General features: G+C 36.9%; 1 protein-coding gene across 2 annotated transcripts in view; it reads left to right on the top strand.

Annotated features, from left to right (window-relative positions):
- Positions 1-26,111, top strand: part of atp9b (ATPase phospholipid transporting 9B) — a 344,153-nt gene that overhangs the window by 189,646 nt on the left and 128,396 nt on the right. For both annotated transcript variants that reach the window (XM_072570843.1, XM_072570844.1), the window contains exons 9-11: positions 2,033-2,113; positions 16,251-16,326; positions 23,594-23,670. In XM_072570843.1, coding sequence (XP_072426944.1) covers positions 2,033-2,113; positions 16,251-16,326; positions 23,594-23,670 — 234 coding nt within the window. The remainder of the gene's footprint in view (positions 1-2,032; positions 2,114-16,250; positions 16,327-23,593; positions 23,671-26,111) is intronic.

Genomic DNA, 26,111 nt, shown 5'->3' with positions numbered 1-26,111 from the left:
GAAGAGGGTGGGGAATCTATGGAATGAGCTACCAGAGGAAGTGGTGGAGGCTGGTATGATTACAACATTTAAAAAGCGTCTGGATGGGTATATGAATAGGAAGGATTTAGAGGGAGTAGATTTATACTGGCAAAGGGGAGTAGATTTATAAAGGATATCTGATTGGAATGGACAAGTTGGACCGAAGGGTCTGTTTCTATGCTGTATGACTGATACTTTTCAATCTTTCCGAATGACCTTGAACCTGATTTGAAATGTTCAACTCTTCTTTGAAGTAATTCAATATGTGATGAATATAGTTTTTTTTCATTTATTGGACTTTGGTGACACTGATGAGGTGAGCATTTGTTGCCCATCCTTAATTGTCTTGTGGTTTATCCCATAAACTAAATAGTCTATTGGGAAGAAAATGGTGGTAAATCTTACCTGATATCTACAAATTTGGCTTTAGTACCTTTTGATTTTCATGCTATGAAATGAATCCATTACGTTTCTTTCATTTCATTTTTCTATTTTAAAGATCTGAATGGTTGTTCCTTTCTCAGCATGTTCTTTTCTACAAGGGAAGAAGTTCACTTTTACAAGCCTTTTCTTGTAATCTAAATTTGTGACCTTTGTAATTTTCCTTATTGTTCGTTTTACTCTGCCTAATCCCCCTTTACCCACATTGACCTGGAACGTTCAAAATTAGCTACAGTATCTAAACCTAGGAAGTTTGCAATCTGTCACTTATTAATCAAATGTACTGAAAAAAAATCCTTGTATTTGTTTAAATTTATTGAACATAGCTTCACAATGACAGAGCATTTTCAATGAATGACTACTAAGCAGCTAAATCTTTTAATTTTCAGAATCTGAACATATGCAATTCTCTGTATATGTGCTTGTGTTTTTTTCCCATATTGCAATATGTATTATTGTAGATTTGTCCATCATGAAGTATGGAGCATGGTACTCAAGTTGCTTGCATTTTGATTTTTTATCACTTTATCACAGTTTTAAACTTTGTGTGAGGTGATGTGCAGCCCTATATCAGTTTTCCTGATGCTAGCTTGTTAGGGGTATGTAGGCTTCCTCACTTCCCCACATCCCCACAGAGGTAGCAATTAAATCGTCTTTGGTGAAATGTGTGTACCAAGTGGTTCGGAGTTTGGAGAAAAGTTCTGTGATGTGAATATCAAACTATTTTTGTCTTCCAACACGTGTTTTGTTTTATACTATACACAAATTGTGCCTGATTCTCTGTATGTGGTAGGCATGGTAATTTCCTCCCTTATATTGAGTCTCATCAAAAATGAATATTATTAAAGTATGCACAAATAATTGGTTGCAGTAGAAGCTGGGTTGCATCTTTGTGTGTGCTGTTGGTTTTTGGCATATGAGTAAGCTCCAGTAAAGTTTTAAATGATTTTTAACAAAGATTGTCCTTTGGATTATTAAATTTGGTGATAATAGCTTAGTTATATCCTAAACTGGATTAATTGAAATACCTGGAATTGTGATTATTTATATATTTTAATAACCCTTTGACATATTAGTGCATTTTTAAGTTTCTTTCTGTTCCCATCATTTTTTAAGAGAAGAAATTGACGAAACATACTACTGTGTTCCTTTTGCTTAACTTGTTAAACTCAAGAGTGGGACAGAACTTTCAGAATTATTAAAATCTTAAACAAGAACGTCTTTGGTGATGATACTACTGTAATTTTTACTTATGTTTTCTGTGAAAGGTATTTCCACACTTTCTAATATATTTTTATTTCTGCCTTTTGAAGTTAATTTATGCCCTCTATTATTCAGTGCTAATTTTAAATCTCTGAAATTTTGATACAAAACTATACTGTTCTTCAGCAAGTAGTATATTTGGCATCAAATCCAAGCCTTTCTTTTAATACTTAGGAAATAAAAGCATATTGTGATTTCTAAAGTATGTAAAGTCAACATTCCAAGAGAACCTCAATCTTACATTTCCTCCATTTGAATAGCATATAAATATTCCCATTTTTAACACTCCACCTTGTTTAATTTGCAGGATCTTTTTACAATCACTGCTCATGTTTATGCTCAAAAGCCACAAATGGACATTCATAGTTTTGAAGGGACCTTCACTCGGGTGAGTTGGAAGCTTTTACAGCTTCATGCTTAATTTGCTTATGAAACCATAAGCTTAAAATAAATGGCATGTAATTCTAAATATTTGTTTTTACGTAATTAGTATTACATTCCAATAAATTTAGATGAGTGTTAGAGCTGTTAATTTTCTAATATTGTGTTTTCTTTGTCATTGACTTTGCCTTTAGCAATTTAAAGTAAAGCAATGGCTGCTGTTCCTGGGAAAAGTCTCAGATGCTCATGCTTAATGCAAGATTCTTTTGAGTTGGATTGAAATAAACTTTTGCAGTAAGGAGAAAAATACAAAGAGAAAACAGTTAACTAATGTAACTTTACAGAATTGAGCATCAATGAACTGTCATCGGCTAAATAATTACTGTCCAATTTCTGGTAAAAGCAACAACAGTTTTGAATTTATATTAATACTGGATTAGCAGTGATTGAAAACATGTCTGCACAGAGAGCAATGCCACAAAGACAATCCTTGTTTATTGGCTACATTCTTGGCCACACACTCGGCTTAGCAAGGCAGTATTTCCTGTTCTGATTTATTCTTCTACGTCTTCTGTGTAATTTGTATTTTCTTTTTCGACAGGTTAACTCAGTTTTTAAGTTATCAGTTGATTTTTGATGGTATCAAGGTTTTGTTTCCTGTAAAGATCAGCTTCAATATCAGAATATAAATGTTAGATCACAAAAAAAATTGATACTTTATGTTGTGATAGCTACAGTATAGCAAGCAGATTATTCCTTGGGGTACAACATTGCTAACTCTATCATACCCGAAATAAAGTGCATGCCCATTACTTTGCACTTGAATTTAATGAGCAATCTGTTAGTGTGCAGTTACCTAGCCATTAAATGAGAGAGTAATTCTAGAAGGAATTTTACCTTTCACATTTAGAAGTGATTTCAATCAGTTGTGGTTAGCTGATGCTTCATCGAGTGGAAATACTTGTTGCTTATGGAAGTTATTTTGCTTGAGCTTTTAAGACTTGCATTTTTATTCACTTAAATTAAGAATTAATTTCAGGGCTCAGTGTTGCAATTAACATTAAATTGAAAAGAGTGTTTCATAGTGCAAAAGCGCATCCTAAATTCTGACTAATTAGGGCACTAGTACACCCTCAATTTTATATATGACTGGTTTTGGAACTGTTTATGAAATAGCCATTTTGAGTGTTTCGCTCGTAATTCTGAAGCATTTTCATATTGAGAACTTCAAATGCAGTTAGGTCATTGAGTGATTAATACAAAAACTAATAATTTTCATGATTGAAACAATTTTTTTAATGAACTTCTGTGAGAATGTTACAATGACATGCAACTTGAAACTTTAATAGTTATAAATTCATTTGCAATTTTCAGTGGTGCTTAACTTATCATCTAGTTTAAGGTGAATGTTACAAATGGACAATACTTGGATACTAGGTTTTGCTAAAATATAAATGCAGAATACTTCTATCCATCAGACTCTAAATTAGCTTGCAACTGATTTAATCTTGGATTTTCTTCAAATTTGACTTCATTCTTCATTAAATTGGTGCTTCAGTTTGCTGAACTTACTGACCAAATTAGTTATTGATGTCATATTTAACTTGTAGTGAAAAACGTGACAACTGAAGTTACATCTTGGCAAGGTTTTGATTCTGTAATTAATCTATCACAACATATGTGTTAAGTATTAACTTCTATTCTAATAATTTTGTATTTTAAGAGGAACTTTCCACAAGAGTATTGGAAAAGTTTTTGTTTGCATATTTGAGTAGAACCATCAACTCATTCAGATTCATGTAAACTTGGTTTGCTACAGGATTGAGAAGAATATTGGTGTTTTTAAAAATAATAAAGCTAAAAATTAGGCCTATTTTAATTTCTAAGTAAATTAAGTTTTGGGGCAGTTGATTTTGGGAGGCTCAATAGCTTTACTCACTTGAAAATATATTTTCAAGTTTATTTTGCAATGTTCAAATGATTTTTTAAATTTAGAAGTCTCCAGCTTTGAAAATTTCTCAATTGTTGTCAGTTTAAGAACATTTTACTTGCATTGTCAGATTTGTATTGAAGTATATTAAATGCATAATTTCTATATTGCTGAAAAAATGCACTTTTCTTGCATTGTACTCAAGGACAATACAAGAATTATCAATGTAGTGGGAAACAAGACATTTCTATTGTATGAGAAGGCTACTAATTGGTTTTGAAATGGACTGTGATGGTACAGGCATAGCCACAGAGAATGTGCCAGTTAGATGATGACAGATTTTTTAAAAAAAGTTACCTTTTTCATCCAGGCACGTTGATTCTGGTCAAGCCACTCTCCTGAGAAATGAAACAAAGAATGACTGTAATCTGTTGTTGTTAAGTTGAAACAAGCAGAATAGGTGTACATGTTCTTTCTGCCTGCAAAAAGACCGGGTCCTGTCTATTAATACATGCAGCTTCTAGTGTGCACAAGTGCATCATACTGTGAGCCTGACTGACAGCTCTAAAGTTTTGACAGCATCATTCTTAACACACACTGGATTATTTAGCAAATGATGTCCACTCATAGCACTGAATCTACATGGACACTATGCTTTCAGCTTTGCAAGCAAGCTGTATGGGTATGGTCATTGCTTGTCTGTTGCAAACAACTGAATGGATTTGCAGTTTGGCACAATCCACAGTAAATAAAGCATAATTAACATGTGATATAACTCATTCACAGGAATTGATTATAAGAATAGTGTGTGGACTGTTTCAGTATTCTATTGTAAATTAGTTCACAGATGAAGAAATGAGATCCTTCTCTACCTCCTGCTGTCCCAATGCATTATCCACTAAGCAATTGTGAAATGTGATTCTTGTTATAATGAAGGGAATCACAGATTAAATTTGCACAAGAAAAATATTGCAAGCAGCAATGTGGCAAGTGGCTAGAACATCAAAATGCATTAATTTTATTTGAAGAATAAACATTGTCCAGTGGCCAAACACTTCAAATCCAACCCCCCAGCTTAGTCAAGAACATGCATGCCCTTGGTCGTCTCCACCGCCAAACTCAAGCCACCTGATGTCTGGAGGAAGAACGCCTCATCTTTCGACTGATTGATTAGAAAATTTCTTCAATTCACTTTACCTTCAGTAGAGTACTGCCAATTGCAAGATGTCTTGCAGTTTTCAAAGTGAATGGAAAAAGAAATGCACATTAATGAAAAGTGGTCCTAAGTATGTTCATGCAAACTATATTTTTAATTTGGGTCTTTTTTAAATAACTTAGTTAATCTTAAATATCATGCAATTTAATGTTGTATATTTTCCTTGTAATCAGGAAAGAACGCTGTTTAATAATTTATTTAATTACTGCCAAGTTGTGCCAAGCTGTAGTTAGGTTACCAGTGTAACTTGACCATATGAAGTCTTTACCCCTTTCTTTTCAAATGTAAGCTTTGTGTGTTATAATCCTATGCAAAATCATTTGAAAATCCAGTTTTAACTGTGCCCACTCAGTTTATAATATCTAACATGACTATATTTAACATTCTGTTCTCCTAATATTGATGCACAAATCTTAATCCTTTTGCGACTATAACAATCTTAAACAACTTTTATTGCTATCACTGCTGTTAATTTAAGGTCCAGTCTGGTTTTATTTGGGGAGGGGTGATTTTAATGTGAATTTCTTTCTTACCCACCCCACTATGTAAAAGACTTTTTGTCTAAAAATAGAATTAGCAATTGTTCTGAGAGCAACAAAAAACTGAGAGATGTGACCTGAGGGCTATTCAATCTGTTTTATGCTTAGCCAAAATAGATTTGCATAGGTGTTGCGTATTGTCAGTGCATATGTAGTAAGTTGAGTGAACTTTTAGCATCCAAGGTGCTTTATTGGAAGGCTTAACACCTACTGCCTATTTCTTCTCTTCACTGCTCAGTGTGCCTTCTCAAAATTTGAAATCCTTCTTTTAAATCATTGAAACTCTAATTTAGTGGAATAATTCCAGATATGGGAGAGAATCCAAGTAGTCCCATCAGTCTCTTTTACTTAAGAATTGTTAGTGTTCATCAACCTTACAGGGCATCTAACCCAATTTCATAAGATCAAATGCCTTAAGTCTGCCAAATAGAGAGAGGATTATATGATGCTTGTGCTTTTGTTTGTTACTTAATGAACAGAAGTGTCAGCAATCTGATGTGTAGTTCCTGTGAATAACCCAGTACTTAGGTGCTAGGTTTCAGCAGTGGTACCATAACTACAATGTTTGCTTTCAGTGCAAAAGTAGTCATCTTACTTTCATTTCAAAGAAGCGGGTAGATGATCCTTCTCTTACTTCAACATATGGAAGCAAACACCCTTTCTCTAATCATGCTGTAGTCATTGAACTTGCCTCTGCTGTTCTTCTGCTGCTAACCTAATATCCATTTATGCAATCTTCCTTCTCCCTATTATGTTGAAATTGAAATTCATTGCACCAAATCCTCCCTAATAAAATATAAGGACACAGACTTCGTTGATAACAAAAATGAAGAAACGGCTCCAAAATAGATTTTCTACTAATGAAGGACCATGCAATCAGACTGGATTGGTCAATGGGAATAAAAAGATGGGGCCTAGGGTCAAGCTCTCAAGACTGCAGATCAACAGATAGTGAGTCAGTGGAGAATGAAAAGTGAATATACACTATCCCTTCCTTTACTTTTGCAGCATCCCAAAACTGCATTTTAACTCCTCCTCCACCTTCAACAATGACATATTATTTTTAGAAAATACAACACAGACTTTTGGTCTAACAAATCCATCTATTCTAGTTTCTCCAGCTTTCCTCATCCAATTCCTATTTGTATAACTCTTATTCTCTTCTCCCTTAGATACTTACCAAGCCTCTCTTAAAATCTGTACTATTTGCCTCAACCATTCCTTGTAGTCGTGGATATTCCTTCCTCCAATCTTCAACCTTCTTAAACTTGAGATTTGTTCTAATGATCTATTATTTATTGATTTGTTCAGCCTCCTAAATTATTTTCCAGTGTACGTAATATTCTGCTGTATGAGCCTTTACCTTGCTGTTTCACCAGGGTGTCTAGAGGTGGAAGCAAGAATATGTTTTAAGGCTAAATTATATAATGTTTGTAATTTACAAGGGAGTCCAGTATTATGCAGAGGGGCTGGCAGAAAAGTGGAGTTAAGGTCAATCAGATATTCTAGTTTTAATTGAATGGTGGAGCACTTTTCATGAGTCATAATGCTTGCTCCTGTTTCTTTAAATTCTTATGTCTCAAGATTTTACTTTTAATGATCCTCTGCTTCTGTTAGAATGATGAACACTGGCCAGAAATCATCATGATAGTTGACTATATTAGTACTGGTTTTCAATAAATCTTTAGAAAACACTCCTAAACTGAGATGCAGTATTAATTTTGAAAGTGAGGTGGAACTTTTGCCCAATTAAACTATTTTGTTGAGGTTGAATATATATATTCCAGCAATTAATTTGATGGTATGCAGAGAGCTAGTAAACCTTCATCAAGACAAGAGTGTGGATGTGAACGGAAGTGTATTCACTTTGTTACTATGACATAGTCTTGATTTTAATATGATTAGTGATTAACTGGAAGTATTTTAGATCATATGCCTTGAATTAGTACAAGTGTGGGAGGTTTCTATATACATTAATTATATTTATGATTGTTCAGTCTTAGTTGGGCAAATGTGAGTAATTTGTAAATATCCTGTGCTGTGTGGAAATATATAGGTAACTTTGTAGGCTTTGTGTTGCCAGTGTTAAATTATAGTTTTATCTGACTTTAAACCAGCAACAAACTATGTAAGGTGCATTACACACTAAGAAATCAAGCAGTTCTGAAACATAAATCATTTTAATCTATAGTGCTTGACTTTCAGATCAATACTGTAATATTACTTCACCTGAATTGAAATGCACTTAGTGCAATCCCAACATATCAGGTGCACTGTGGCTCCAAACTGATCTCATTCCATAATGAGGTCAGCCAGTTTAAATATTTAGACAGCACTCCTAGTGAATGAGTTGCTGGTAAAGCTCATTGGTTGAAGTAATGAATTATTGGCTATTGGCCATTGTTAAAACTGTTAATAGTTATTCTTAATAAGTCTGTCTAATTTTTTTAACCATACAATGCAAGCCATGCTAATAGAGTAGTGCCATCAAACAATATGTGACTTCTAATTTATGCATTGACTTCTCTTGAAGCACTTGTTTCAAATAGGCACTTGGTGTTTGGAGCATTGTTAAATGTTCTGCATTCACTGTGTGGATTTCCCTGATATGCATAGTAGTGGGTTCTTAATGAACCACAGTGTAATAAATAACACTATATGGACTGTCTATGCTTTGGGTATAAGTAGGTTGAACCTCCAGAATATGCGAGGCATTCCCAGACCAAACACACAGATACAAGTTTCAAAAACCATACTATTGTCCCCTTGGAGATTATGGTAGTAATTCAGAATTTTCATGTCAAACATGTATGGCTTAGTCAGAGGTAGACGTTAAATTTCAACATATTGTCTAGCTAACACCAATTATTATAGTTAACCTGAGAATGCACTCCGAAAGCGAGTGTGCTTCCAATTAAACCTGTTGGACTATAACCTGGTTGTTGTGGCTCTGTTTGCCGAGCTGGGAATTTGTGTTGCAAATGTTTCGTCCCCTGTCTAGGTGACATCCTCAGTGCTTGGGAGCCTCCTGTGAAGCACTTCTGTGATGTTTCCTCCGGCATTTTTAGTGGCTTGTCTCTGCCACTTCCGGTTGACAACCAGAAGCGGCAGAGACAAATCACTATAAATGCCGGAGGAAACATCACAGAAGCGCTTCACAGGAGGCTCCCAAGCACTGAGGATGTCACCTAGACAGGGGACGAAACATTTGCAACACAAATTCCCAGCTCGGCGAACAGAACCAAAACAACGAGCACCCGAGCTACAAGTTTTCTCCCAAACTTTGAACTATAACCTGGTGTTGTGTGATTTTTAACTTTGTACACCCGAGTCCAACACCGGCATCTCCAAATCATGGAATTAGTTAGTATTTGTGCTGGACAGAATGTGGTGTTACTTCTAAACCCAACCCTCTTCCAAAGCTGCATAATTCTTATTGGCAACTTTTTTATCTCGAATTTGAACTGCTATTCATTGATTGCTGTTCTCCTGAAAAGTGGTATTACTGCTTTTCAGTCATTTTTATGTTGGCAGCAGAAAGTTTTCATGAAGTCTTTGTTAAGTTTGAATTTTTCCTTTTGCAATTTATTCCATGTTTCTTGCACATTTTTCCATTGTACTTTTTCCATGGCTGTAATCTGCTGCACTCTACCTTGGTCACACCAAACCTAGGTGAATCCTTCAATCACTGCTGAAGGATAATAACAATTAGTCTTCACGTTAAAATAGGCTTTTCAACAAATTTGGCACCAAGACCATTAAACTGAATTCATTTCACTGCATTTTTACTTACTACGAAGGAAGATGACTGTGGCCATTGGAAGCTAATCATCTCCGCCACAAGACTCTATGAATTAGGTACAAAACTAAACCATATTCAACCCTTTAAACCTGCTCAGCTAGTCAGTAAGATCATGACAGATCACTGTTCTAAAATCTATATTCTCATCTACCTCCTGTAACCTGAGATTTTTGTCAGGCAAAGAAATCAACCAACTTTGCCTCCGAAATATTCAGTGAGCCTACCTCCAGTGCCCTCTGAGGCCATGTCTCTCAACCCTCAGAGAAATGTCCCCTATCATAACATAACAGTGCTGGCGATCCTTAATTTCACAAGATAAATATCCTTTCCATATCAAGCATGTCAAGACCATTCAAGATCTTTTAAATTTCAGTGAAGTCACTCCTGGGAAATTCTTGACCTAGTTCTGTCTGCGGCTGTTTCGTCTTCACCTTCCTTTCAAGTTCAAAAGTAGGGCTGTTTGCAGATTACTCTGTTCCATTCTATTCACAATAGAGTACAAGAGCAAGGAGGTGATTTTACACTTGTATGACACTTGGTAGATCTCAGCTGGAGTATCGTGTACAGTTGTGGATGTCACATCATTGAAAAAATGTGAATGCAAATAGAGTGCAGAAATAATTTACAAGAATGCTTTTAGTACTGAGAAACTTCAGTTAAGAGGATAGTTTGAAGAATTTGGAACTGATCATTTGGTGAGAAGAAAGTTGAGAGGAGATTTGAAAGGGATTTTCAAAAGCATGAGCTGGCTGGATAAGGAGGATGAAGCTGTTCTCACTCATAAAAGGAACAAGAATGAGATGGCATAGATTGAAGATGATGTGCAGAATAATTAAGAGTAATGCAAGACCAAACTCTCTCACATAGTGAGTAGTTAGGGTATGGTATGCACTGCCTAGAAATGTGATGAAGGCACATTCAGTTGAGGTTTCCATTGGATGATTATTTAGGTAGAAATATTGTGTAAAGGATATTAGGAAAGGCAGGAGATTGGCAATAAGAGTGCTTATCGAAGAATCAGCACAGCAGTCATGGGTAAAATGGGCTCTTGCATAACCCACTTCTTCTTGATAGCCAGCACTGTTATGATTGGCATCTCTCCCACCATTAAAATCCTGATGGCCATTTCTGAAATAAATTGAACATCCAAGCTGTGGTTACAAGGTAAGGTCAAAAGCTAGGTGTATTTTAAGTGTATAAGTCAATTAGAGACTCCCACAGTCTTTACCACCTTTTGAAGGTACAAATTAAAAATGTAATGGAACAGTGTTCAGTTGTATAGGGTGTGCAGCTTCAACATGTATATCTAGTGACTTCTGCACCAATCAGCTTAACATTGGCAATAGGAGAAAGAGACTTAAGAGTCAGTGCAAAAAGATTTTCTCCCCCTTGTGGGAGCCTCTCGACCCAGAGGGCAAAATCTCAGAATAAGGGGTTTCTCATTTAAGATACAGGTGAGAAGGAATTTCTTCTCTGAGTGTCGTGAATTTGTGGAGTTCTTTACCACAGAGTATTGTAGAGGTTGGACCATTAAGTACATTCAAGGCTGAGAAGGGCTAATTTTTAAGCAGTAAGGAAATAGAGGATTATGACAGAAAAGTGGGAAAGTGAAGTTGAGGCTGATCTAATCAGCCATGATTTCATTGAGTGGCAGAGCAGACTCAGTGGGTTGATTCGGCTGCTCTTTTATCTTATGGTTTTAGCATGCCTTCACTAGAGGTGAAAATGAAATAATTTCTGGAAATCTGAAATAAAGCAATGCACACCTTTGCCTTACAATATTATGCTATTATGCAGATCCTCCTTGAGACTGTTTCCAGTCTGGTTGACACTTTGTAATTGTAACATTGAAATAGTATATTTATGAAGAGTTTGAAACTTAGTCTGACTTCAGGCCACCTGTACATCTGACGATCCTTTCTGAAATTCCTGTTCACATTTGACAGATGTGACAAATCCCACAATTATCAAAAACACTTAATAACATTGTAAATAAACCAAATCTCTCAATTTTGTTCCAAATTCACACGAGTCCTCTGTTCCAATGTTAATGAATCCTTTAAAAAGTTCCAGGTATGTTTACAGTGGGGAGGAGAAAACCAGTCCAGGAGGGCTGACCATTAACTGCCTTGAAACTTGCAATTGCAAAACTTGCCCACCTGACCCTAACTGCTATAAATATATCTGAGGCAAAGCAAAATTAGCATTCAGGGAGAAGGAAATAGATGGTTACAGTCGTTCAATTACAGAGGAATCTCGATCATCCGAACGCTGATTATCTGAACAGGAATCCAAGGTACCGATGCTTGGTTAAACTCTGTTATCTGGCATTCGATTATCCGAATAAAATATTCCCCACCAGTGCGTTCAGATATAGAGGTTCCCCTAAAAACTGGAGAAAATGTTAGGAAGTTTGAATGGAGTATAAACACTGCCATAAATTGTTTGAGCCAAATGACCTGTTTCTGTACCATATGTCTTGGGCCCAACCCTCTTTCAGCCACTTCGTCAGTGACTTTCCTACATCATATAGTCAGAAATTGGGTGTTCACAGATGGTTGCACAATGTTCAGCACCATTTGTTAATCCTGTGATACTAAAGAAGTTTTTTGTCGATATGCAACAACATCGAGTCAACATTCAGGCCTGGATTGATAAGTGTCAGGCAATGACTATCTCCATCAAGAGAAAATCTAATGATTGTCTCTTGACATTCAATGACAATACCACTGTTGCTGAATTCACAGTTAATCTCCTTGGGGATATCATTGACTTGAAACTGATCTGGACCAGCCATATGAGAGCAGAGAGAGGGGGTTTGACCATGAGCTGCTTTGAAACTCGCAACCGCAAAATTTCATCTAGTGTCCCCACTTGCCTTTCTCTCAGAATTCCTAGCCAAATGGCTATTGTGACTACAAGTGCAGGTCAAAAACTAGGAATTTCTGTGAAGATTAACTCTCCTCTTGTCTCCCTAAGGCCTGTCCACCAGCTTAAAGGCACAAGTCAAGAGTCTGATGGAAGACTGACCACATGGCCAAATGAAGCAACACTCATGATGCCTGACACCATTCAGGACAAAACAGTCCACTTGATTGGCACCACATTCAACTCCTTCAGTCTTCACTGTCTTTATGACTGCAAAGTGGTAGCAATGCACACTAACTAGAAAATGCACTGCAGTAACTATTTACGACTCCTTCAACAGCAACTTTGAAATCCATGACCTGTACCATCTCAAAGGCAGCAGATGCATTGGAACACCATCTGCAATTACCCCTCTGAGCCACTAACCAGGCTGACTTGGAACTATGTTGTTGTCCCTCCATAGTCACTGGGCGCAAACCCTGGAACTCCCTCCCTAATAGCACTGTGCATCTCCTGACAAGAAAAGGGCTGCAGTGATTAAGAAGACAGTTCACCACCACTTTCTCAAAGGGAACTAAGGCTGGGTAATGAATGCTGGTCCAGCCATGGATGTTCACACCCCATTAGTGAACTTGTTTTTAAAAAAATTCCTGTTCAAAATACAGCTTTTGTCAGTCACATTTGTGTTCTAAAAATTAATTAAAAGGCAAGGGGTCTGTGGTTTGTGAGCAGGTTCTGTTCTGGAGTCCATTCACAAGTTGCAGTTCATCGCAGGGCAATGCAAAGGATCTGTTCATAAGTGCAGGAAAAGTTTGCATGGCAAGTCTTTAAAGTTAGATCCTTGAATACGGTTGTGTTCGTAAGTCGGATATTTGTAAATCGGAGCCCTGCTTTTTATAATTCTTTGGATTCAACTTGGGTTAGAGCTACTTCTCTACTGTAAAATTGGATGAAAAAAATTAAGCATGATCATTCCTTTAGTGTATTCGTTATACAGTGTTCAGTGACTCCAACACAGATGGAAAGCCCTGGAGGACTGCCAGATGCTACACAACCTGCTCTGACACCAATCAAAAATTAACCAAGTATTTAAATTTGGCTGAAAGTTAGTCTGAAGATGAGATGGTACTCCTCCAGTTTGCATTGATTCGCTGGAGTATCGCAGCATGCTGAGGAGAGGCAAGTGGGCATGGGAGCAGGATGCTGTGCTAAAATGGCCGGCTGCAGGAAGGTCGGAGTCATGCTTGCGCATGGACCAGAGAGGTTCCACAAAGCGGTCAGTTAGTCTGCATTTGGTTTCTCTGATGTAGGCTAGGCCACAATGGGTACTGCAAATACAATACGCTAGATTGGAGGAGAAACCAGTGAAATGCTGTTTCACCTTGAAAGACTGTTTAGGCCCTTGGATGGTGAGCAGGGAAGAGATGAAGAGGCAGGTGTTGCACCTTTTGCAGTTATATGGGAAGGTGCCATGAGAAGGGGGAAGGTGATGTTGGTTGTCAAGGAATGGCATATGATGTCCCAGAGGGAACGATCCCTGCAAAATGTAGATGGGGGAGCGAGGGGAAGATGTGTTTGGTGGTGACATTCTACTAGAGCTGGCGGAGAATGATCCTTTGAATGAGGAGGCTGGTGGGATGAAAAGGAGGACAAGGGGAACCCAGTCACGTAGTTGCGTGGGAAGGAGCAAGAGCGGAAGCACAGGTGATAGGTTGGATGCGGTTGAGGGTCCTGTCAACCCACAGTAGGCAGGAAGCCACAGTTATGGTAGAAGGGAGCCATGTCAGCAGCACTGATTTGGAAGGTGGCATCATCTGAAAAACCATAAACCTTGCAGGACGTGGGTTCTGAAGAGTATATAGTGAAGGTAGCTTTGGGAATCAGTGGATGGCAGTGGAAAATATTTTCCCTGCAGACAGGTGAAGGAAAGAAAGGGAAGTGTTGGAAATGGATGATGTGAAAGTTATGAGAGGGTGAAAATTGGAAGCAAAATGAACAAAGTTTTCAAAGTCCAGGCAGGAGCATAAAGCGGCATCAAAACAGTCGTTGATATACCGAGAAAAGAATTATGGGTGAAGGCCAATGTAGGATTGGAACAAGGATTGTTACACATACTCCATTAGGACAGGCATAACTGGGACTCGTGTGTGCCCATAGCCATTCCATTGACTTGGCAGAAGTGAGATGAATTAAAGGAAAAATTGTTCAGTGTGAGAACACGTTCAGCCAAGTGGAGGAGAATGCTGGTGGATGGGGAATGTTCAGGCCTCTGGTCGAGGAAAAAGCCGAGAGCTCTTAGACCATCCTGAGGAATCGCGGTATAGAGGGATTGGACATCTGTGGTGGACAGAAGGCAGTTAGGGCCAGGGAACTGGAAATTGTCAATGTGACAGAGGGCATCAGAGGAATTGCGGATGTTGGTGAGCAGGATCTGGTCAAGTGGATACAGGATGGAGTCAGGGTAGGAAGAAAGGAGCTTTGGGGGGCAGGAACAGGCTGATACAAATACCCTACTGGGCAGTCAGGTTTGTAAATTTTGGGAAAGAGGTAGAGGCAGGTTAACTAGGTTTGGAGACTAGAAGGTTGGAGGCATTTGTGGGGGATGATCTCTAGAGGTAATGAGGTAGATAGTCAGTCCTGGCATCAGTGCTTGATGTTCGGATATGGGGTCGTCGTCCTAGGGGAGATAGGAAGAAATGTCTGAGAAATAGCATTGAGTCTCTGCATGGTAAATTTGACTTCTGGTCTGTTGTCTTCTGTGAGTGTTAATTCCTGTAATGGCTTTCTTGACCAAACAGTGAGGGGAGCAGGGGGGGTGTGGTTTATTAAATCCAAGAATGCAGCAGAATCCAACTGTGCTCAGCAACACCTTTTTTCTAAACAGAAAAGTAAGATTCTAGCCATTGAAGGTTTAACATAATATGTTTCAGGTAATTCCTTCCCCTATTAAAAATTTTACATCTAAAGCATATTACAATAGCACTGGTATTGACTGAAAACCTATTGACTGGTAACTGATGTATATTAATGCAGAAGTTCTATTTGGAGTAGTTCCTGTTGAGCTAATTAAGCTGTGTTGCACCTCTTTTAAATAATTGTTTGCTTCATTCAAGACGTAGTCATTGTTTTTCTTGAATAATGTTAAATTAGCCTGATAAAGATCATAATGTTATTCTAATATGGTTATGCAGAAAGTATTAGGAAAGAGCTTCCTTTTGAAGGGGCATTTCATTTATAGTTCCACTGACTCCTTGATTGTGAATATTTGAGCTGTGCAGACCAGGAATATCACAGTGCAGCTGAACAACTGAATCTAAGATAGTTGATGTCAGTTACAAGCACTGCTTTTGCTGTTGATGCTTTGATAATGTAGAGGGAAAATTGGACCAGGTCTCCTACTCTTGCATACGATTTTCTGAGTCTTGCTAGTGGTTTTAGTGGATGCTGAAGAAAGCATAAGATCAAGATCGACAGTAATGTTCATATGGTTAATGTCTGCAGTTGAATAGTTGTCACTTGAAGTACTGAAATTTTTTATAGGCAAGAAAATTGGCAGAAAGAAGACATCCTATTGAGTGGATTTAACAAAGTTCCTCTTGCACCTGTGTCTCTGATCATTTACAGGCAAAAGAAAAATTATTTATGTAATCTGATTTGAAAATCAGTCGTAGGATATAACCTGTTTTTAACTTTTTTTAGTTATAAGCATTACTGGCAAAGCATCATTTTATGTTAACAATGGCCTTTCTTTCTTTGACAAGTAGACATATTTTTCCTTTTTTTTTGCAGGAAGATAGTGATCCTTCCATCCATGAAAGTCTGAGTACAGAAAACACACTTTGGGCTAGCACAGTAGTAGCCTCTGGTGAGCATGTTATTTGGTTACTTGCACCACATGACTTAATATTGACACAGCACGTAACTTTGTGCATTTTATGGTATTACAAAAGTGAATGTAAGGTTTTGTAAATTAAAAACCATTTTGAGATGGGGTGTACTTTATATTATTGACAGTAGATTTGTCCAGTTGCTGTTCATTATCTGTTTACAGAAAATCATTTTAAATGTTACACGCATATGTAGTTTGAAAATGCAATGTAGTAACTGAATTAATTTTTTTAAGGAAGTGATCTTAATTTTTCAAGTTTTTTAATTTAATTCTGAATGCCACAAAATATTTAGACAACGTGTTCAGTAAATCACTGTTAAAAATCTCACACCCGATGAAGGGGCAGTGCCTAGTAAGCTAGTGCTTCCAAATAAACCTGTTGGACTATAATGTGGTGTTGCGATTTTTAACTTTGTCCATCCCAGTCCAACACTGGCACCTCCAAGTAAAACACTGAGCACTGTGTATTGCAGGGAGGCTTGTTGTCAACTGGTTAACTGTCTACATCGCAAGATCCCATGCCTGATAGGAAACCCAGTGCGAGGTGTCCCCAGCTATGAGACAACAATATTCAGTACTTAAGCACTTTTCTGCAGTGTTGTGTTGATGAGGGTTCAGCATTTGTTTAAATTGGATTTTGCCTTGAATTTTATCCAGCATGTACTTGCTGTTTTCAAATTTTCTTATCTTTGTTTACTTCTGTCATTGCTCTATGACTTCATCTTTCTTATCTTTATGACCTTCCACAGCAGTACAAAATCTCTGTGCTGCTTTAGTTCTAGTCTCTTGCATTTCTCCAGTCTTAAGCATTACACAGTTATCAGCTGTGCTTTCAATGTCTGGACCCTAGGTGCTGCAATTTCTTCCCTATAGCTCTTGACCTCCTGTCTCCTACATTAAGTTGTTCTTCAAAGCATACCTCTTTGACCAACAGTTCATGGCTTCTTATGTGGCGATGTGTCAAATTTCAATTGATTATCTTCCTGCGAAGCCTTGTTCATTTAACTGTGTTGGCAGTGCTACTTAATCTCAAGTTGGTGGCATGTAACTGGGTTTTCTGGCAAATTTTAAAATATCACTTGGTGTTCCCAAGATCTCTCATGTTCTATTTAACTCTAAATTGAGTCTTGTTTAGCCATTTTGTCCTGTTTATTTATCTTGTACATAATTGTGCAAGCATGTGGAGATTTCTCGCTTTTGAATTATGTTTCATGCGAAATGCATCTTAAGTGTTTTCATCCAGTGGACCTATTACCTTATACCAGGACAATCCATGTCACATGACATCCAAGTAATTGAAAACTGGGGACCTGCACTCAATGCATTTTTAGAATTGAGAGGTGCACTTTAAGGTTGCAGCTTTGTTTTGCTATTTAGGTACCAGAATGCCCAACCAGGAAATTTCTAAATAAATGTTGAGTGCAATTGGAAGAAAAAGAAAGCTTTGCTTTTTTCCAACATTTTATGCAGTTTGAAACATCATAAAATATTCAGAATGAATCATGTTATGGATGATAAATTGCAAAAGGGAACGAGTGTTCAGATTGGTGCTTTAAGGGTTGACATGAGATGTTGTAGCCTTGAGCACATTGCAATTAAAGTCAGCCAGGCCCAGCCCAATAATTAAGTAGATAATAAATTTGATTAGGGGAAGATAAATTCAGCTTGGGAATGTTCTATCAATGATAGCTTCTCTGAGCCTGCTTTGCGAGGTAAGGAGAGAAGTTATCAAAAAATCTTTTTCCAACATTCAGAGATTTAATGGGATATTGAAAAGAGAAAACAATATGTTTAGGATTGTCTTGGTGAAGTTCTATATTTTCCAACACGCATTAACTTCCAAGATTTGTCACCATTTTAAATTCAAAAACGTTTGATTTTACTCTAACTCACATTTAATTCCTTTCAGGAAGGAAACTGTCATCCTTACCTGGTCTGACCTACATATGATTGAATCTTAACTGCCCTCTAAGTAATTAATAATGGGCAATAAGTACTGGACTGGCTAGTGACATCCATATCCTATCAATGAATAAAAGAAAATTGAAAATAGCTATTTCTTTGTTCCTGTAATCATCTATTTCTTCAAAGCTTTTACCTTTCTCCTTTCCATGTGCCAAATGTCTTGGTTTTGAATTTTTAAGCATATTAATAGATCATATTCTCATCCTGGGAGCACCACTTGTAAGATTGCTCCATTTCGTAACATTTGCTTACCATTACAGTTATCTGCCTCTGCAATAGGGAAAGAAAAGAGAGATTCAATTCCCATGTTTTCAGCAGAGGCAATATTGTTATTTGCTCCTTGTCAAATTGGGTGCTGTTACATTTGCATATGTGGTTGTTTCTCTTGATCTCATTGCTCAGATTTGGACCACTTTGTGTCACATTCAAGTAAAAAACTCCACTGTTCCAAGAATGCACCCTTCAGAGTTTGGAGTCTTTCAGTTCAACTTATTCTTTGTATTGCTTTGTAGCAGCAAATTACTGCAGACTCATCAAGTCAGAGTCAGGAAACAGACCCTTCGGTCCGACTCGTCCACGCCGACCAGATACCTTAAATTGATCTAGTCCATTTGCCAGCTCTTGGCCCATTTCCCTAAAAACCCTTTCTATTCATATACCCATCTAGATGCCTTTTTAAATGTTGTAATTGTACCAGTCTCCACCACTTCCTCTGGAACTCATTCCATACACACACCATCTTCTGTGTGGAAAAAATTGTCCCTTAGGTCCCTTTTTAAATCTTTCCCCCCCTCACCCTAAACCCCTACCCTCTAGTTATGGACTCCCCCACCCCAGGGAAAAGACCTTGTCTACTTACCCTATCCATGCCCCTCATGATTTTATAAACCACTATAAGGTCACCCCTTAGCCTCTGGTCAGCTAGACTTGAAATGTTAGTTTGCTTTCTCTCCATAGATGCTGCCTGACCTTCTCTGGTCTCTAGCATTTTTATTTTCAGCTCTTTTATTGCTTTCTTCATTTCCGGAGTGTACAAAAATACCACAAGAAGTGATGGTATAGGATTTCTGAACGATTTATGCTTTCTACTGACCAGCATTGGATCTTCTAAAGTTCCAATTCTATAAATGTATATTAGAATAATAGATTTAAACATTGAAATTATAAGTATCTTTAACTTGCTTTCCAATTCATTCACCAATGAAAACCAATTTGTTATAACCAATCTACGTCATCCTCTCTGGAAGTCACCAGATGATACCATGATTCTAGCTCTACATCTAACTAAGAAATTTGGCTTTGCACACCATCAAATAGAACTTGCTTTCAAACACTTTATCTTGTGTTCTGGCAGATTCTGCATCTATTTCTACCTCTTTTCTGATGTCCTACTTTTAAATAGTAAAGGATCTTAGTGCATCGCCATCCAACTTCAGTTTTAGTCCCTCGTGGCCTTTACAACAGCCTCCAATTATAAAATGTGCAGCACTTAGTAGAAGAAACTTGTCAGAGCCAGTTTCTGAAACCTTTTTTGCAGTACACTTGAGTATTTTCATCTCCTAAGCATTATCTTGAAGTCAAGTTCCATGCGTGTTGTGATGCAGCATTCTGCTTATTGATCAGTTTCTGCTGGCCAGTGCAATAGCCAGTGAAACCTTAGCTCATCATGCAACTTTTGGTGCAAGATTGAGAACTCAGATGATTCCTATACACACGCACAGTTGAGTTTTTTTTTCTTATGACATTTGTTTGCTGATAAGAAAGATGATTTTCTTAATTTCAGTTAAAGTGCTTCCAGAAGAATGAAGGTGATATTGTTTGGATTCATCTGCTTGCAGATTTCATCAAGCTGAAACTTTTGGCCTGTATGCCTTGCTGTATGAAATCTAGTTTCTTATATTATTGTAGCCCATTTATCCAAGTAAGCATTCAAAATTGCCTCATGACTGGGTAATCTGGCAATAATTGGGAGTCAAAAGAAGATGGATGACCAAATACCAGGTAAAAGAGGGTGGTTTTCAATAGCATTTTAGAGGAGAAAAAGGTAATAAAACAGGTTTGGGGAAATAATTCCAGAGCTTATGACCTGTACAACCGATGACATGGCCAACAAAGTAACAATATGCAAGAAGCCAAACTTGGCAGGCTTCTGAGAATTGGAAAAACGCAACAGGTCAGGCAGCTGAAACCTACAATTCTCAGAATCCTAGGAGAAAGTAAGGATGGCAGATGCTGAAGAGCAGAGTCGAGAGTATAGTGCTGGAAAAGCACAGCAGGTCAGGCAGCATCCAACGAGCAGCGAAATCGACGTTTCGGGCAAAAGCCCTTCATCAGGAATCAACCTCTCCTGAAACGTCGATTTCGCTGCTCGTTGGATGCTGCCTGAACTGCTGTGCTCTTCTAGCACCACTAATCCAGAATTTGGTTTCCAGCATCTGCAGTTATTGTTTTTACCCAGTGCAGAGAAATAGTTGAGTCTGGATGAGCTAAGGTGGCGATGAAAATATAACAGAATTCGATGTAGATGATTTATGTGACAAAAAATGGAGTGAAAAATGTCTTTGGAGTTTTGAGTTCTGTAATATTGAATAAAGTCTAAAAACTAGTCTTTAAATGAAATCACCCATGTTTTGCAGTTAGTGTACTGTGTTCAAACAAATATTAATAAAACGAACGTTGGATGGATAAAATATATCTACTGTACCATTAATTTTTGTTTCTAAAGTGTTGTCTGTAAAATATAGGAACGTAGAAAATAGGAAAAGGCCGTTCAGCCTTTGCGACTGCTCTGCCATTTGATATGATCATGACTGATTAACCAACTCTGTACCCTGTTCCAACTTTCTCCCTCTATCCTTTGATACCTTTAGCTCTAGAAACTGTACCTAACTTCTTGAAAACATTGTGTTTTGGCTGCAACCACTTTCTATCGCTGAGAATTCCACAGGCTCTCAACACTTGAAGACATTTCTCTTCATCTTAGTTCTAAATGGTTTAGTCCGTATCCTTAGACTGTGACCCTGGTTCTAGACACCCCATTCTTCAGTGACATCCTTCCTACATTTACCTGTCTTGTCCTATTAGAATTTTAAATGTTTCTATGAGAACCACCAACAGCTCCTCCCCACCCCCCCCAGCCCCCAAACCACCATTTTTCAGAGCTCCATAACTGATCCAGTTTCTCCTCATACATATGTCATGCATGTCAAGAATCAGTCTGATAAATCTTTACACTCTCTCCATAGTTAGAACATCCATTCTCATCCTTTAAGACTTCCTTGAAAGATTTTCTCGTTCTTTTGTGTAATAGTGTCACATTTATTTGCATGTTATTTACACATGGTGCATTCAGTACAACTGTAATATTTTTTCTCAGAAGTTTTTTATTTACATTACAACTTTAGACTTCTAAATTTCTGGCTGTCTGAATCCAATTGTACCATACGTTTCTAGTTTTTGCAGATTAACATACTTTTAAAGTTCATTTTCATATAAATCAGAATTACTTTTTCCAATCCATAAAATTGACACATTGCACTTACATAGCATGTCTGATTAGAAGTATTTTGAGGATTCTTAATAGCTTAGTGCATGTAGCAGAGCTTCACTCCAATTTTCAATAATTGGAATAGTTGATTTAGCACGTTTTTCCTCTATTGGGGCGGCATTAACATACTTGGATGGTTTATTAGAACCTATTAGTTGAAATAAATGCTGAGCCAATCCATTTCACACTTGCGTTGCTATATTATACTGAAGTTTGCTTTGTAATATCCAGAAGGGACATTCTTATATCAATATACTACTTATGCTTTATTAATAAACCTTTCAGAAATGACATCAACTAATAAAAATACTAATGGGACACTTATCGTCTGGATTTATTGCATCTTATTTTTCCACTGTGCATTGAAACCTTATATATTTACATCAGTCTAGTGTTAGTGATCCTCCACAGTATTGATTTGTGGCCTGTCTCCTCTTTAATTGCTGGCACAGAGGCTATAGGAGCTGAAGGTTTTTGAGGTGTTCCCCTTGCAATTCCCTAAGCTCTCTTCCCTAACCTGACCTTGACCCACAGATTGACCTCTATATGTAGTAGCTGTATATCTAAACAGGATTTTCTCTGTAGCTATCAACCACAGGGAAATTCGCAAATTCTCAGAACATTAAGATACATTTTTGCAGCCATTATTCACCAGAGGAAAATTAGTCCTCAGATTATTGTGCATATCATAAATACCAGAGGCCAAAAGGGAAGAGTTAAATGATTTTGTTGTATTGCTGCAGAATGCTCCTGACAGATTTTTAAATTAATTGATAAGACAATAAACTGTATATTTTCTAATCTTTTTGACTATCAGTTTTTAAATAATATCTAATAAATATGTGCCTTGGTGTGTTTCATGCGGTTATGTTTAGTGTTCAGAGGGCAAGTAAAGGTCAAAGAAACTATTGTGTTTTATAGCTTGTTAATGTCGGAAGGTTGAAATTCTGAATTGTTAACTATGTTCATTGTGATCCTGGTCTGTCTGTGCTGTAATTTAGTACCTTTAATGAGTTTAAAAATGTGTTGCTGGAAAAGCACAGCAGGTCAGGCAGCATCAAAGGAACAGGAGAATTGATGTTTCGGGCATCAGCCCTTCTTCAGGAATGGCTTCCTGAAGAAGGCCTTATGCCCGAAACGTCAATTCTCCTACTCCTTTGATGCTGCCTGACCTGCGCTTTTCCAGCAACACATTTTTAAGCTCTGATCCCCAGCATCTGCAGTCCTCACTTTCTCCTACCTTTTAATGAGTTGTTTGCTAATTCTTACCCTCCTAACTGCCAAATGTGATTCACTGAATCTTCTTTTATTCCCTCCTGTGTTCCAGATGAGCTCAGAATTTCTTTTAAAATGAGCTCTTTCTATGTACTATTGGATACATATTCTAACAGCACTTTTAATACAAAATCCTGAAGAAAATTGGAAATAAAGATGAATAAGAAGTGTAATTGATGCATAAAATATGATTGTTGATAAATCAATCCCTGTTGAGAGTCTCTGTTTTCCATTCTGTAAAAGATTGTTTCCATTTGCATGTTTTTTTTGCAATTTTCATATATGTTGAATCCTTTTCCCTGAGTGATCTGATGTTTGGCTGCAAAGTTTAAGATTAATTTCCTGAATGTGGATTTTATACATTAATACGATATAACCCATTATTTTGACATTTCATTGAAATTTGACAATTCCTTGATTCAGAAAGTGTTTTAATTATAGTTTTGTTTTAAACAGGTACTGTGATAGGGGTAGTAATTTATACTGGAAAAGAAACTCGCAGTGTAATGAATACGTCTAATCCCAAAAATAAGGTAAGTTCTAGGATAGTTGTGAAGCAGGTTTATCTTTTTTTCATTGCATTAGTAAAATTTAGCCAATTAAGTTACTTTGTGTTGTGTTTCAAATTTATGCCAAGCAGTTTCTCTCTTCTGTGCCCATTTACTGTTTATTTTGACATGTTTAGTTTACAGATATTTGCCTATCTTTTTTGTGCACAAATTGTTGCAGCTCAGAAATCAAGTTTCCAAATGCATAATTTGCCTCGAGACAGTAGCCACTTCACAAATTGAGTACAATGTCAAACATGTTAAGGCATAACAAGATGGTAACTTGTGAATACCAAATAGATTCTTAATGAGTGAATTATATTGACCTAAGCGGACAAGAATGAATCAAATTCAGCATTTTAAATTCATTTTTGTTTCGATGTTTGCTGTTGGCTACCATCTACTATCATTCTGTTGGTGATTTATTTTGCTCTAATTTTAAAGCAAGAATGATTTAGGTTTGCATAGAAAATTGGAATTTATTTATAAGTGACCTAGCTTAACATAATTGATCAAAATGATTTGTGCACTTTCCCAATTGAAATCCATTTTATAGATTAAGAATCTTAACCAGATGCAGTGATGGCTTTAAGGACCTTTGGCATCAATATCACATTGCATTTACAGTACTCCTGTTCTGAATATCATTCAACTGTGTTGTTTTTAAGTTATTGTTTAAGTAGTTGCCTGTCATTGTACTGACATTCTCTACGTTAAAAAGATACAAAAGTGCCTTTCTTGCTTGTAACCGAATTGCACCACTGTATATTATCTTCTGAACAACATTTGTGTAGGCTAATATAGCAACTTGAAAACCCAAAGTCAAACTGAAGATACCTAACATCTAATTCCTTTTCTGAATGTTCATTACCTTGTGTGCATTTTCAGAAATTTAATTTGAGATCTTGAAATTAATATTTTATGAATGGTACAAGCACCTACATTAATCTAAAGGCAATATTTTATCATGTTGAATGCAGTTGTATATTTACCCACAACTGGGAATGATATTGCATACTTGATGGAAATTCATTTCATTGAGCATATCAAAAAGACACTACTACTCATCAATTGTGACAATCAGTTGTTTCATAGTATTAATTGTCATAAGTTATTCTAAGCGTGGATCCCTGTGAAAGGAGTGATAATACAAATTGCCTGCAGCACTTGTTGTAAGCCCCAGAGCATATTGATTTGTTTTTCTAATAAAAAGATGCTTTCAACTGCCTCTGACACAGAAGTAAGAACTGAGAGTCATTGTGTGAATAATAATGGGATGTATCATTATGCTTTCCTTCAGACTAGCATTGTTAGCTCTGAACAATATTGGTTTCCTTCAAAATTTGTCTTGCATTGTAAGGATCTATATGGTCATTATTTTAACAAGTGTAATTGTGACATGAAGTTAAAATAATCCACGAATAATACTATAATAGATTGTATGCTGATTTTTAAAATAAAGCTGTTTGTGCCAATTAGCATAGTACTGCTCCTGATAAACCTCACATAAGCTTTGTTAGGCAGCAGAATTTTAGCTATTATATCAGACATTGCCACATACAGTGCTGAATAAAGTGAGCATTATTATTCAGGCATGCTGACCACTCAATACTTTGTAATGTCCTTATTGAGATTAGTCCTAACAGTAGGACACTGTTCAGAAACAATAAGTATTTGCATTAATTAAAAATATGACAGTAGCAGTGAATTGCAAGTGTTGCAACAATGCAATGCTTGCTACCTATTTATTGAATAGGTAGCCTGTTCGTGATTTAATTTTGTACTGTACTTTAAAGTGATTGTTTTTACTCTGAGTATGGACTTTTGTCAATGTCACTGTATCAGCCCTTAAAATGTTGAATTCCCTTCCTGACTTCTGGAAAATATTTCATTATTTTGCAGTCTTGCCTGAAAAAAATTCAATAATATTTATTGTTTTCGTGAAAGAAATATAAGCACCAGTCTTCAAAATCAACTCTAAAATATGTTTTTAGTGTTTGGTTCATTTGTTGCAGTTGTGATGAAATGTTAACTCTGCAACTTTAGGAATGTCCTAACATTGAACATGAAAACTGATATATCCTAATTCTCACTCCTGTAACTTTATTTTTAAAGTTTTATTTTCAAATATTGATACTCTGGTTATGACAATAGCTATTATGATGTGGTCATTTATTGGCATTTTTTGCAACCAGTGGGGAGTTGAACTGCCTGTTTTCACCACTGCCAAATGCAGAATTCTTTGCATTTTTTCTCTGACCTAGATAATTTTGGAGTAATTTTTTTGACAACAATGAGCATTTTAGAGTCAGGTGTTATTTGTAATAGAGCCATGTCGATCAGTGATCACGCAGGTCTTTGGGGAATAAGATTTCCCATGAATTGAGACATGGGCAGCAGAGTTTTCAATGACCTTAAGTTAACAG

The sequence above is a fragment of the Chiloscyllium punctatum genome, chromosome 5, assembly GCF_047496795.1.
Source record: "Chiloscyllium punctatum isolate Juve2018m chromosome 5, sChiPun1.3, whole genome shotgun sequence".
NCBI lineage: Eukaryota > Metazoa > Chordata > Chondrichthyes > Orectolobiformes > Hemiscylliidae > Chiloscyllium > Chiloscyllium punctatum.
The sequence above is the reverse complement of the archived record's forward strand: the minus strand, read 5'-3'. Positions and strand labels throughout refer to the sequence as shown.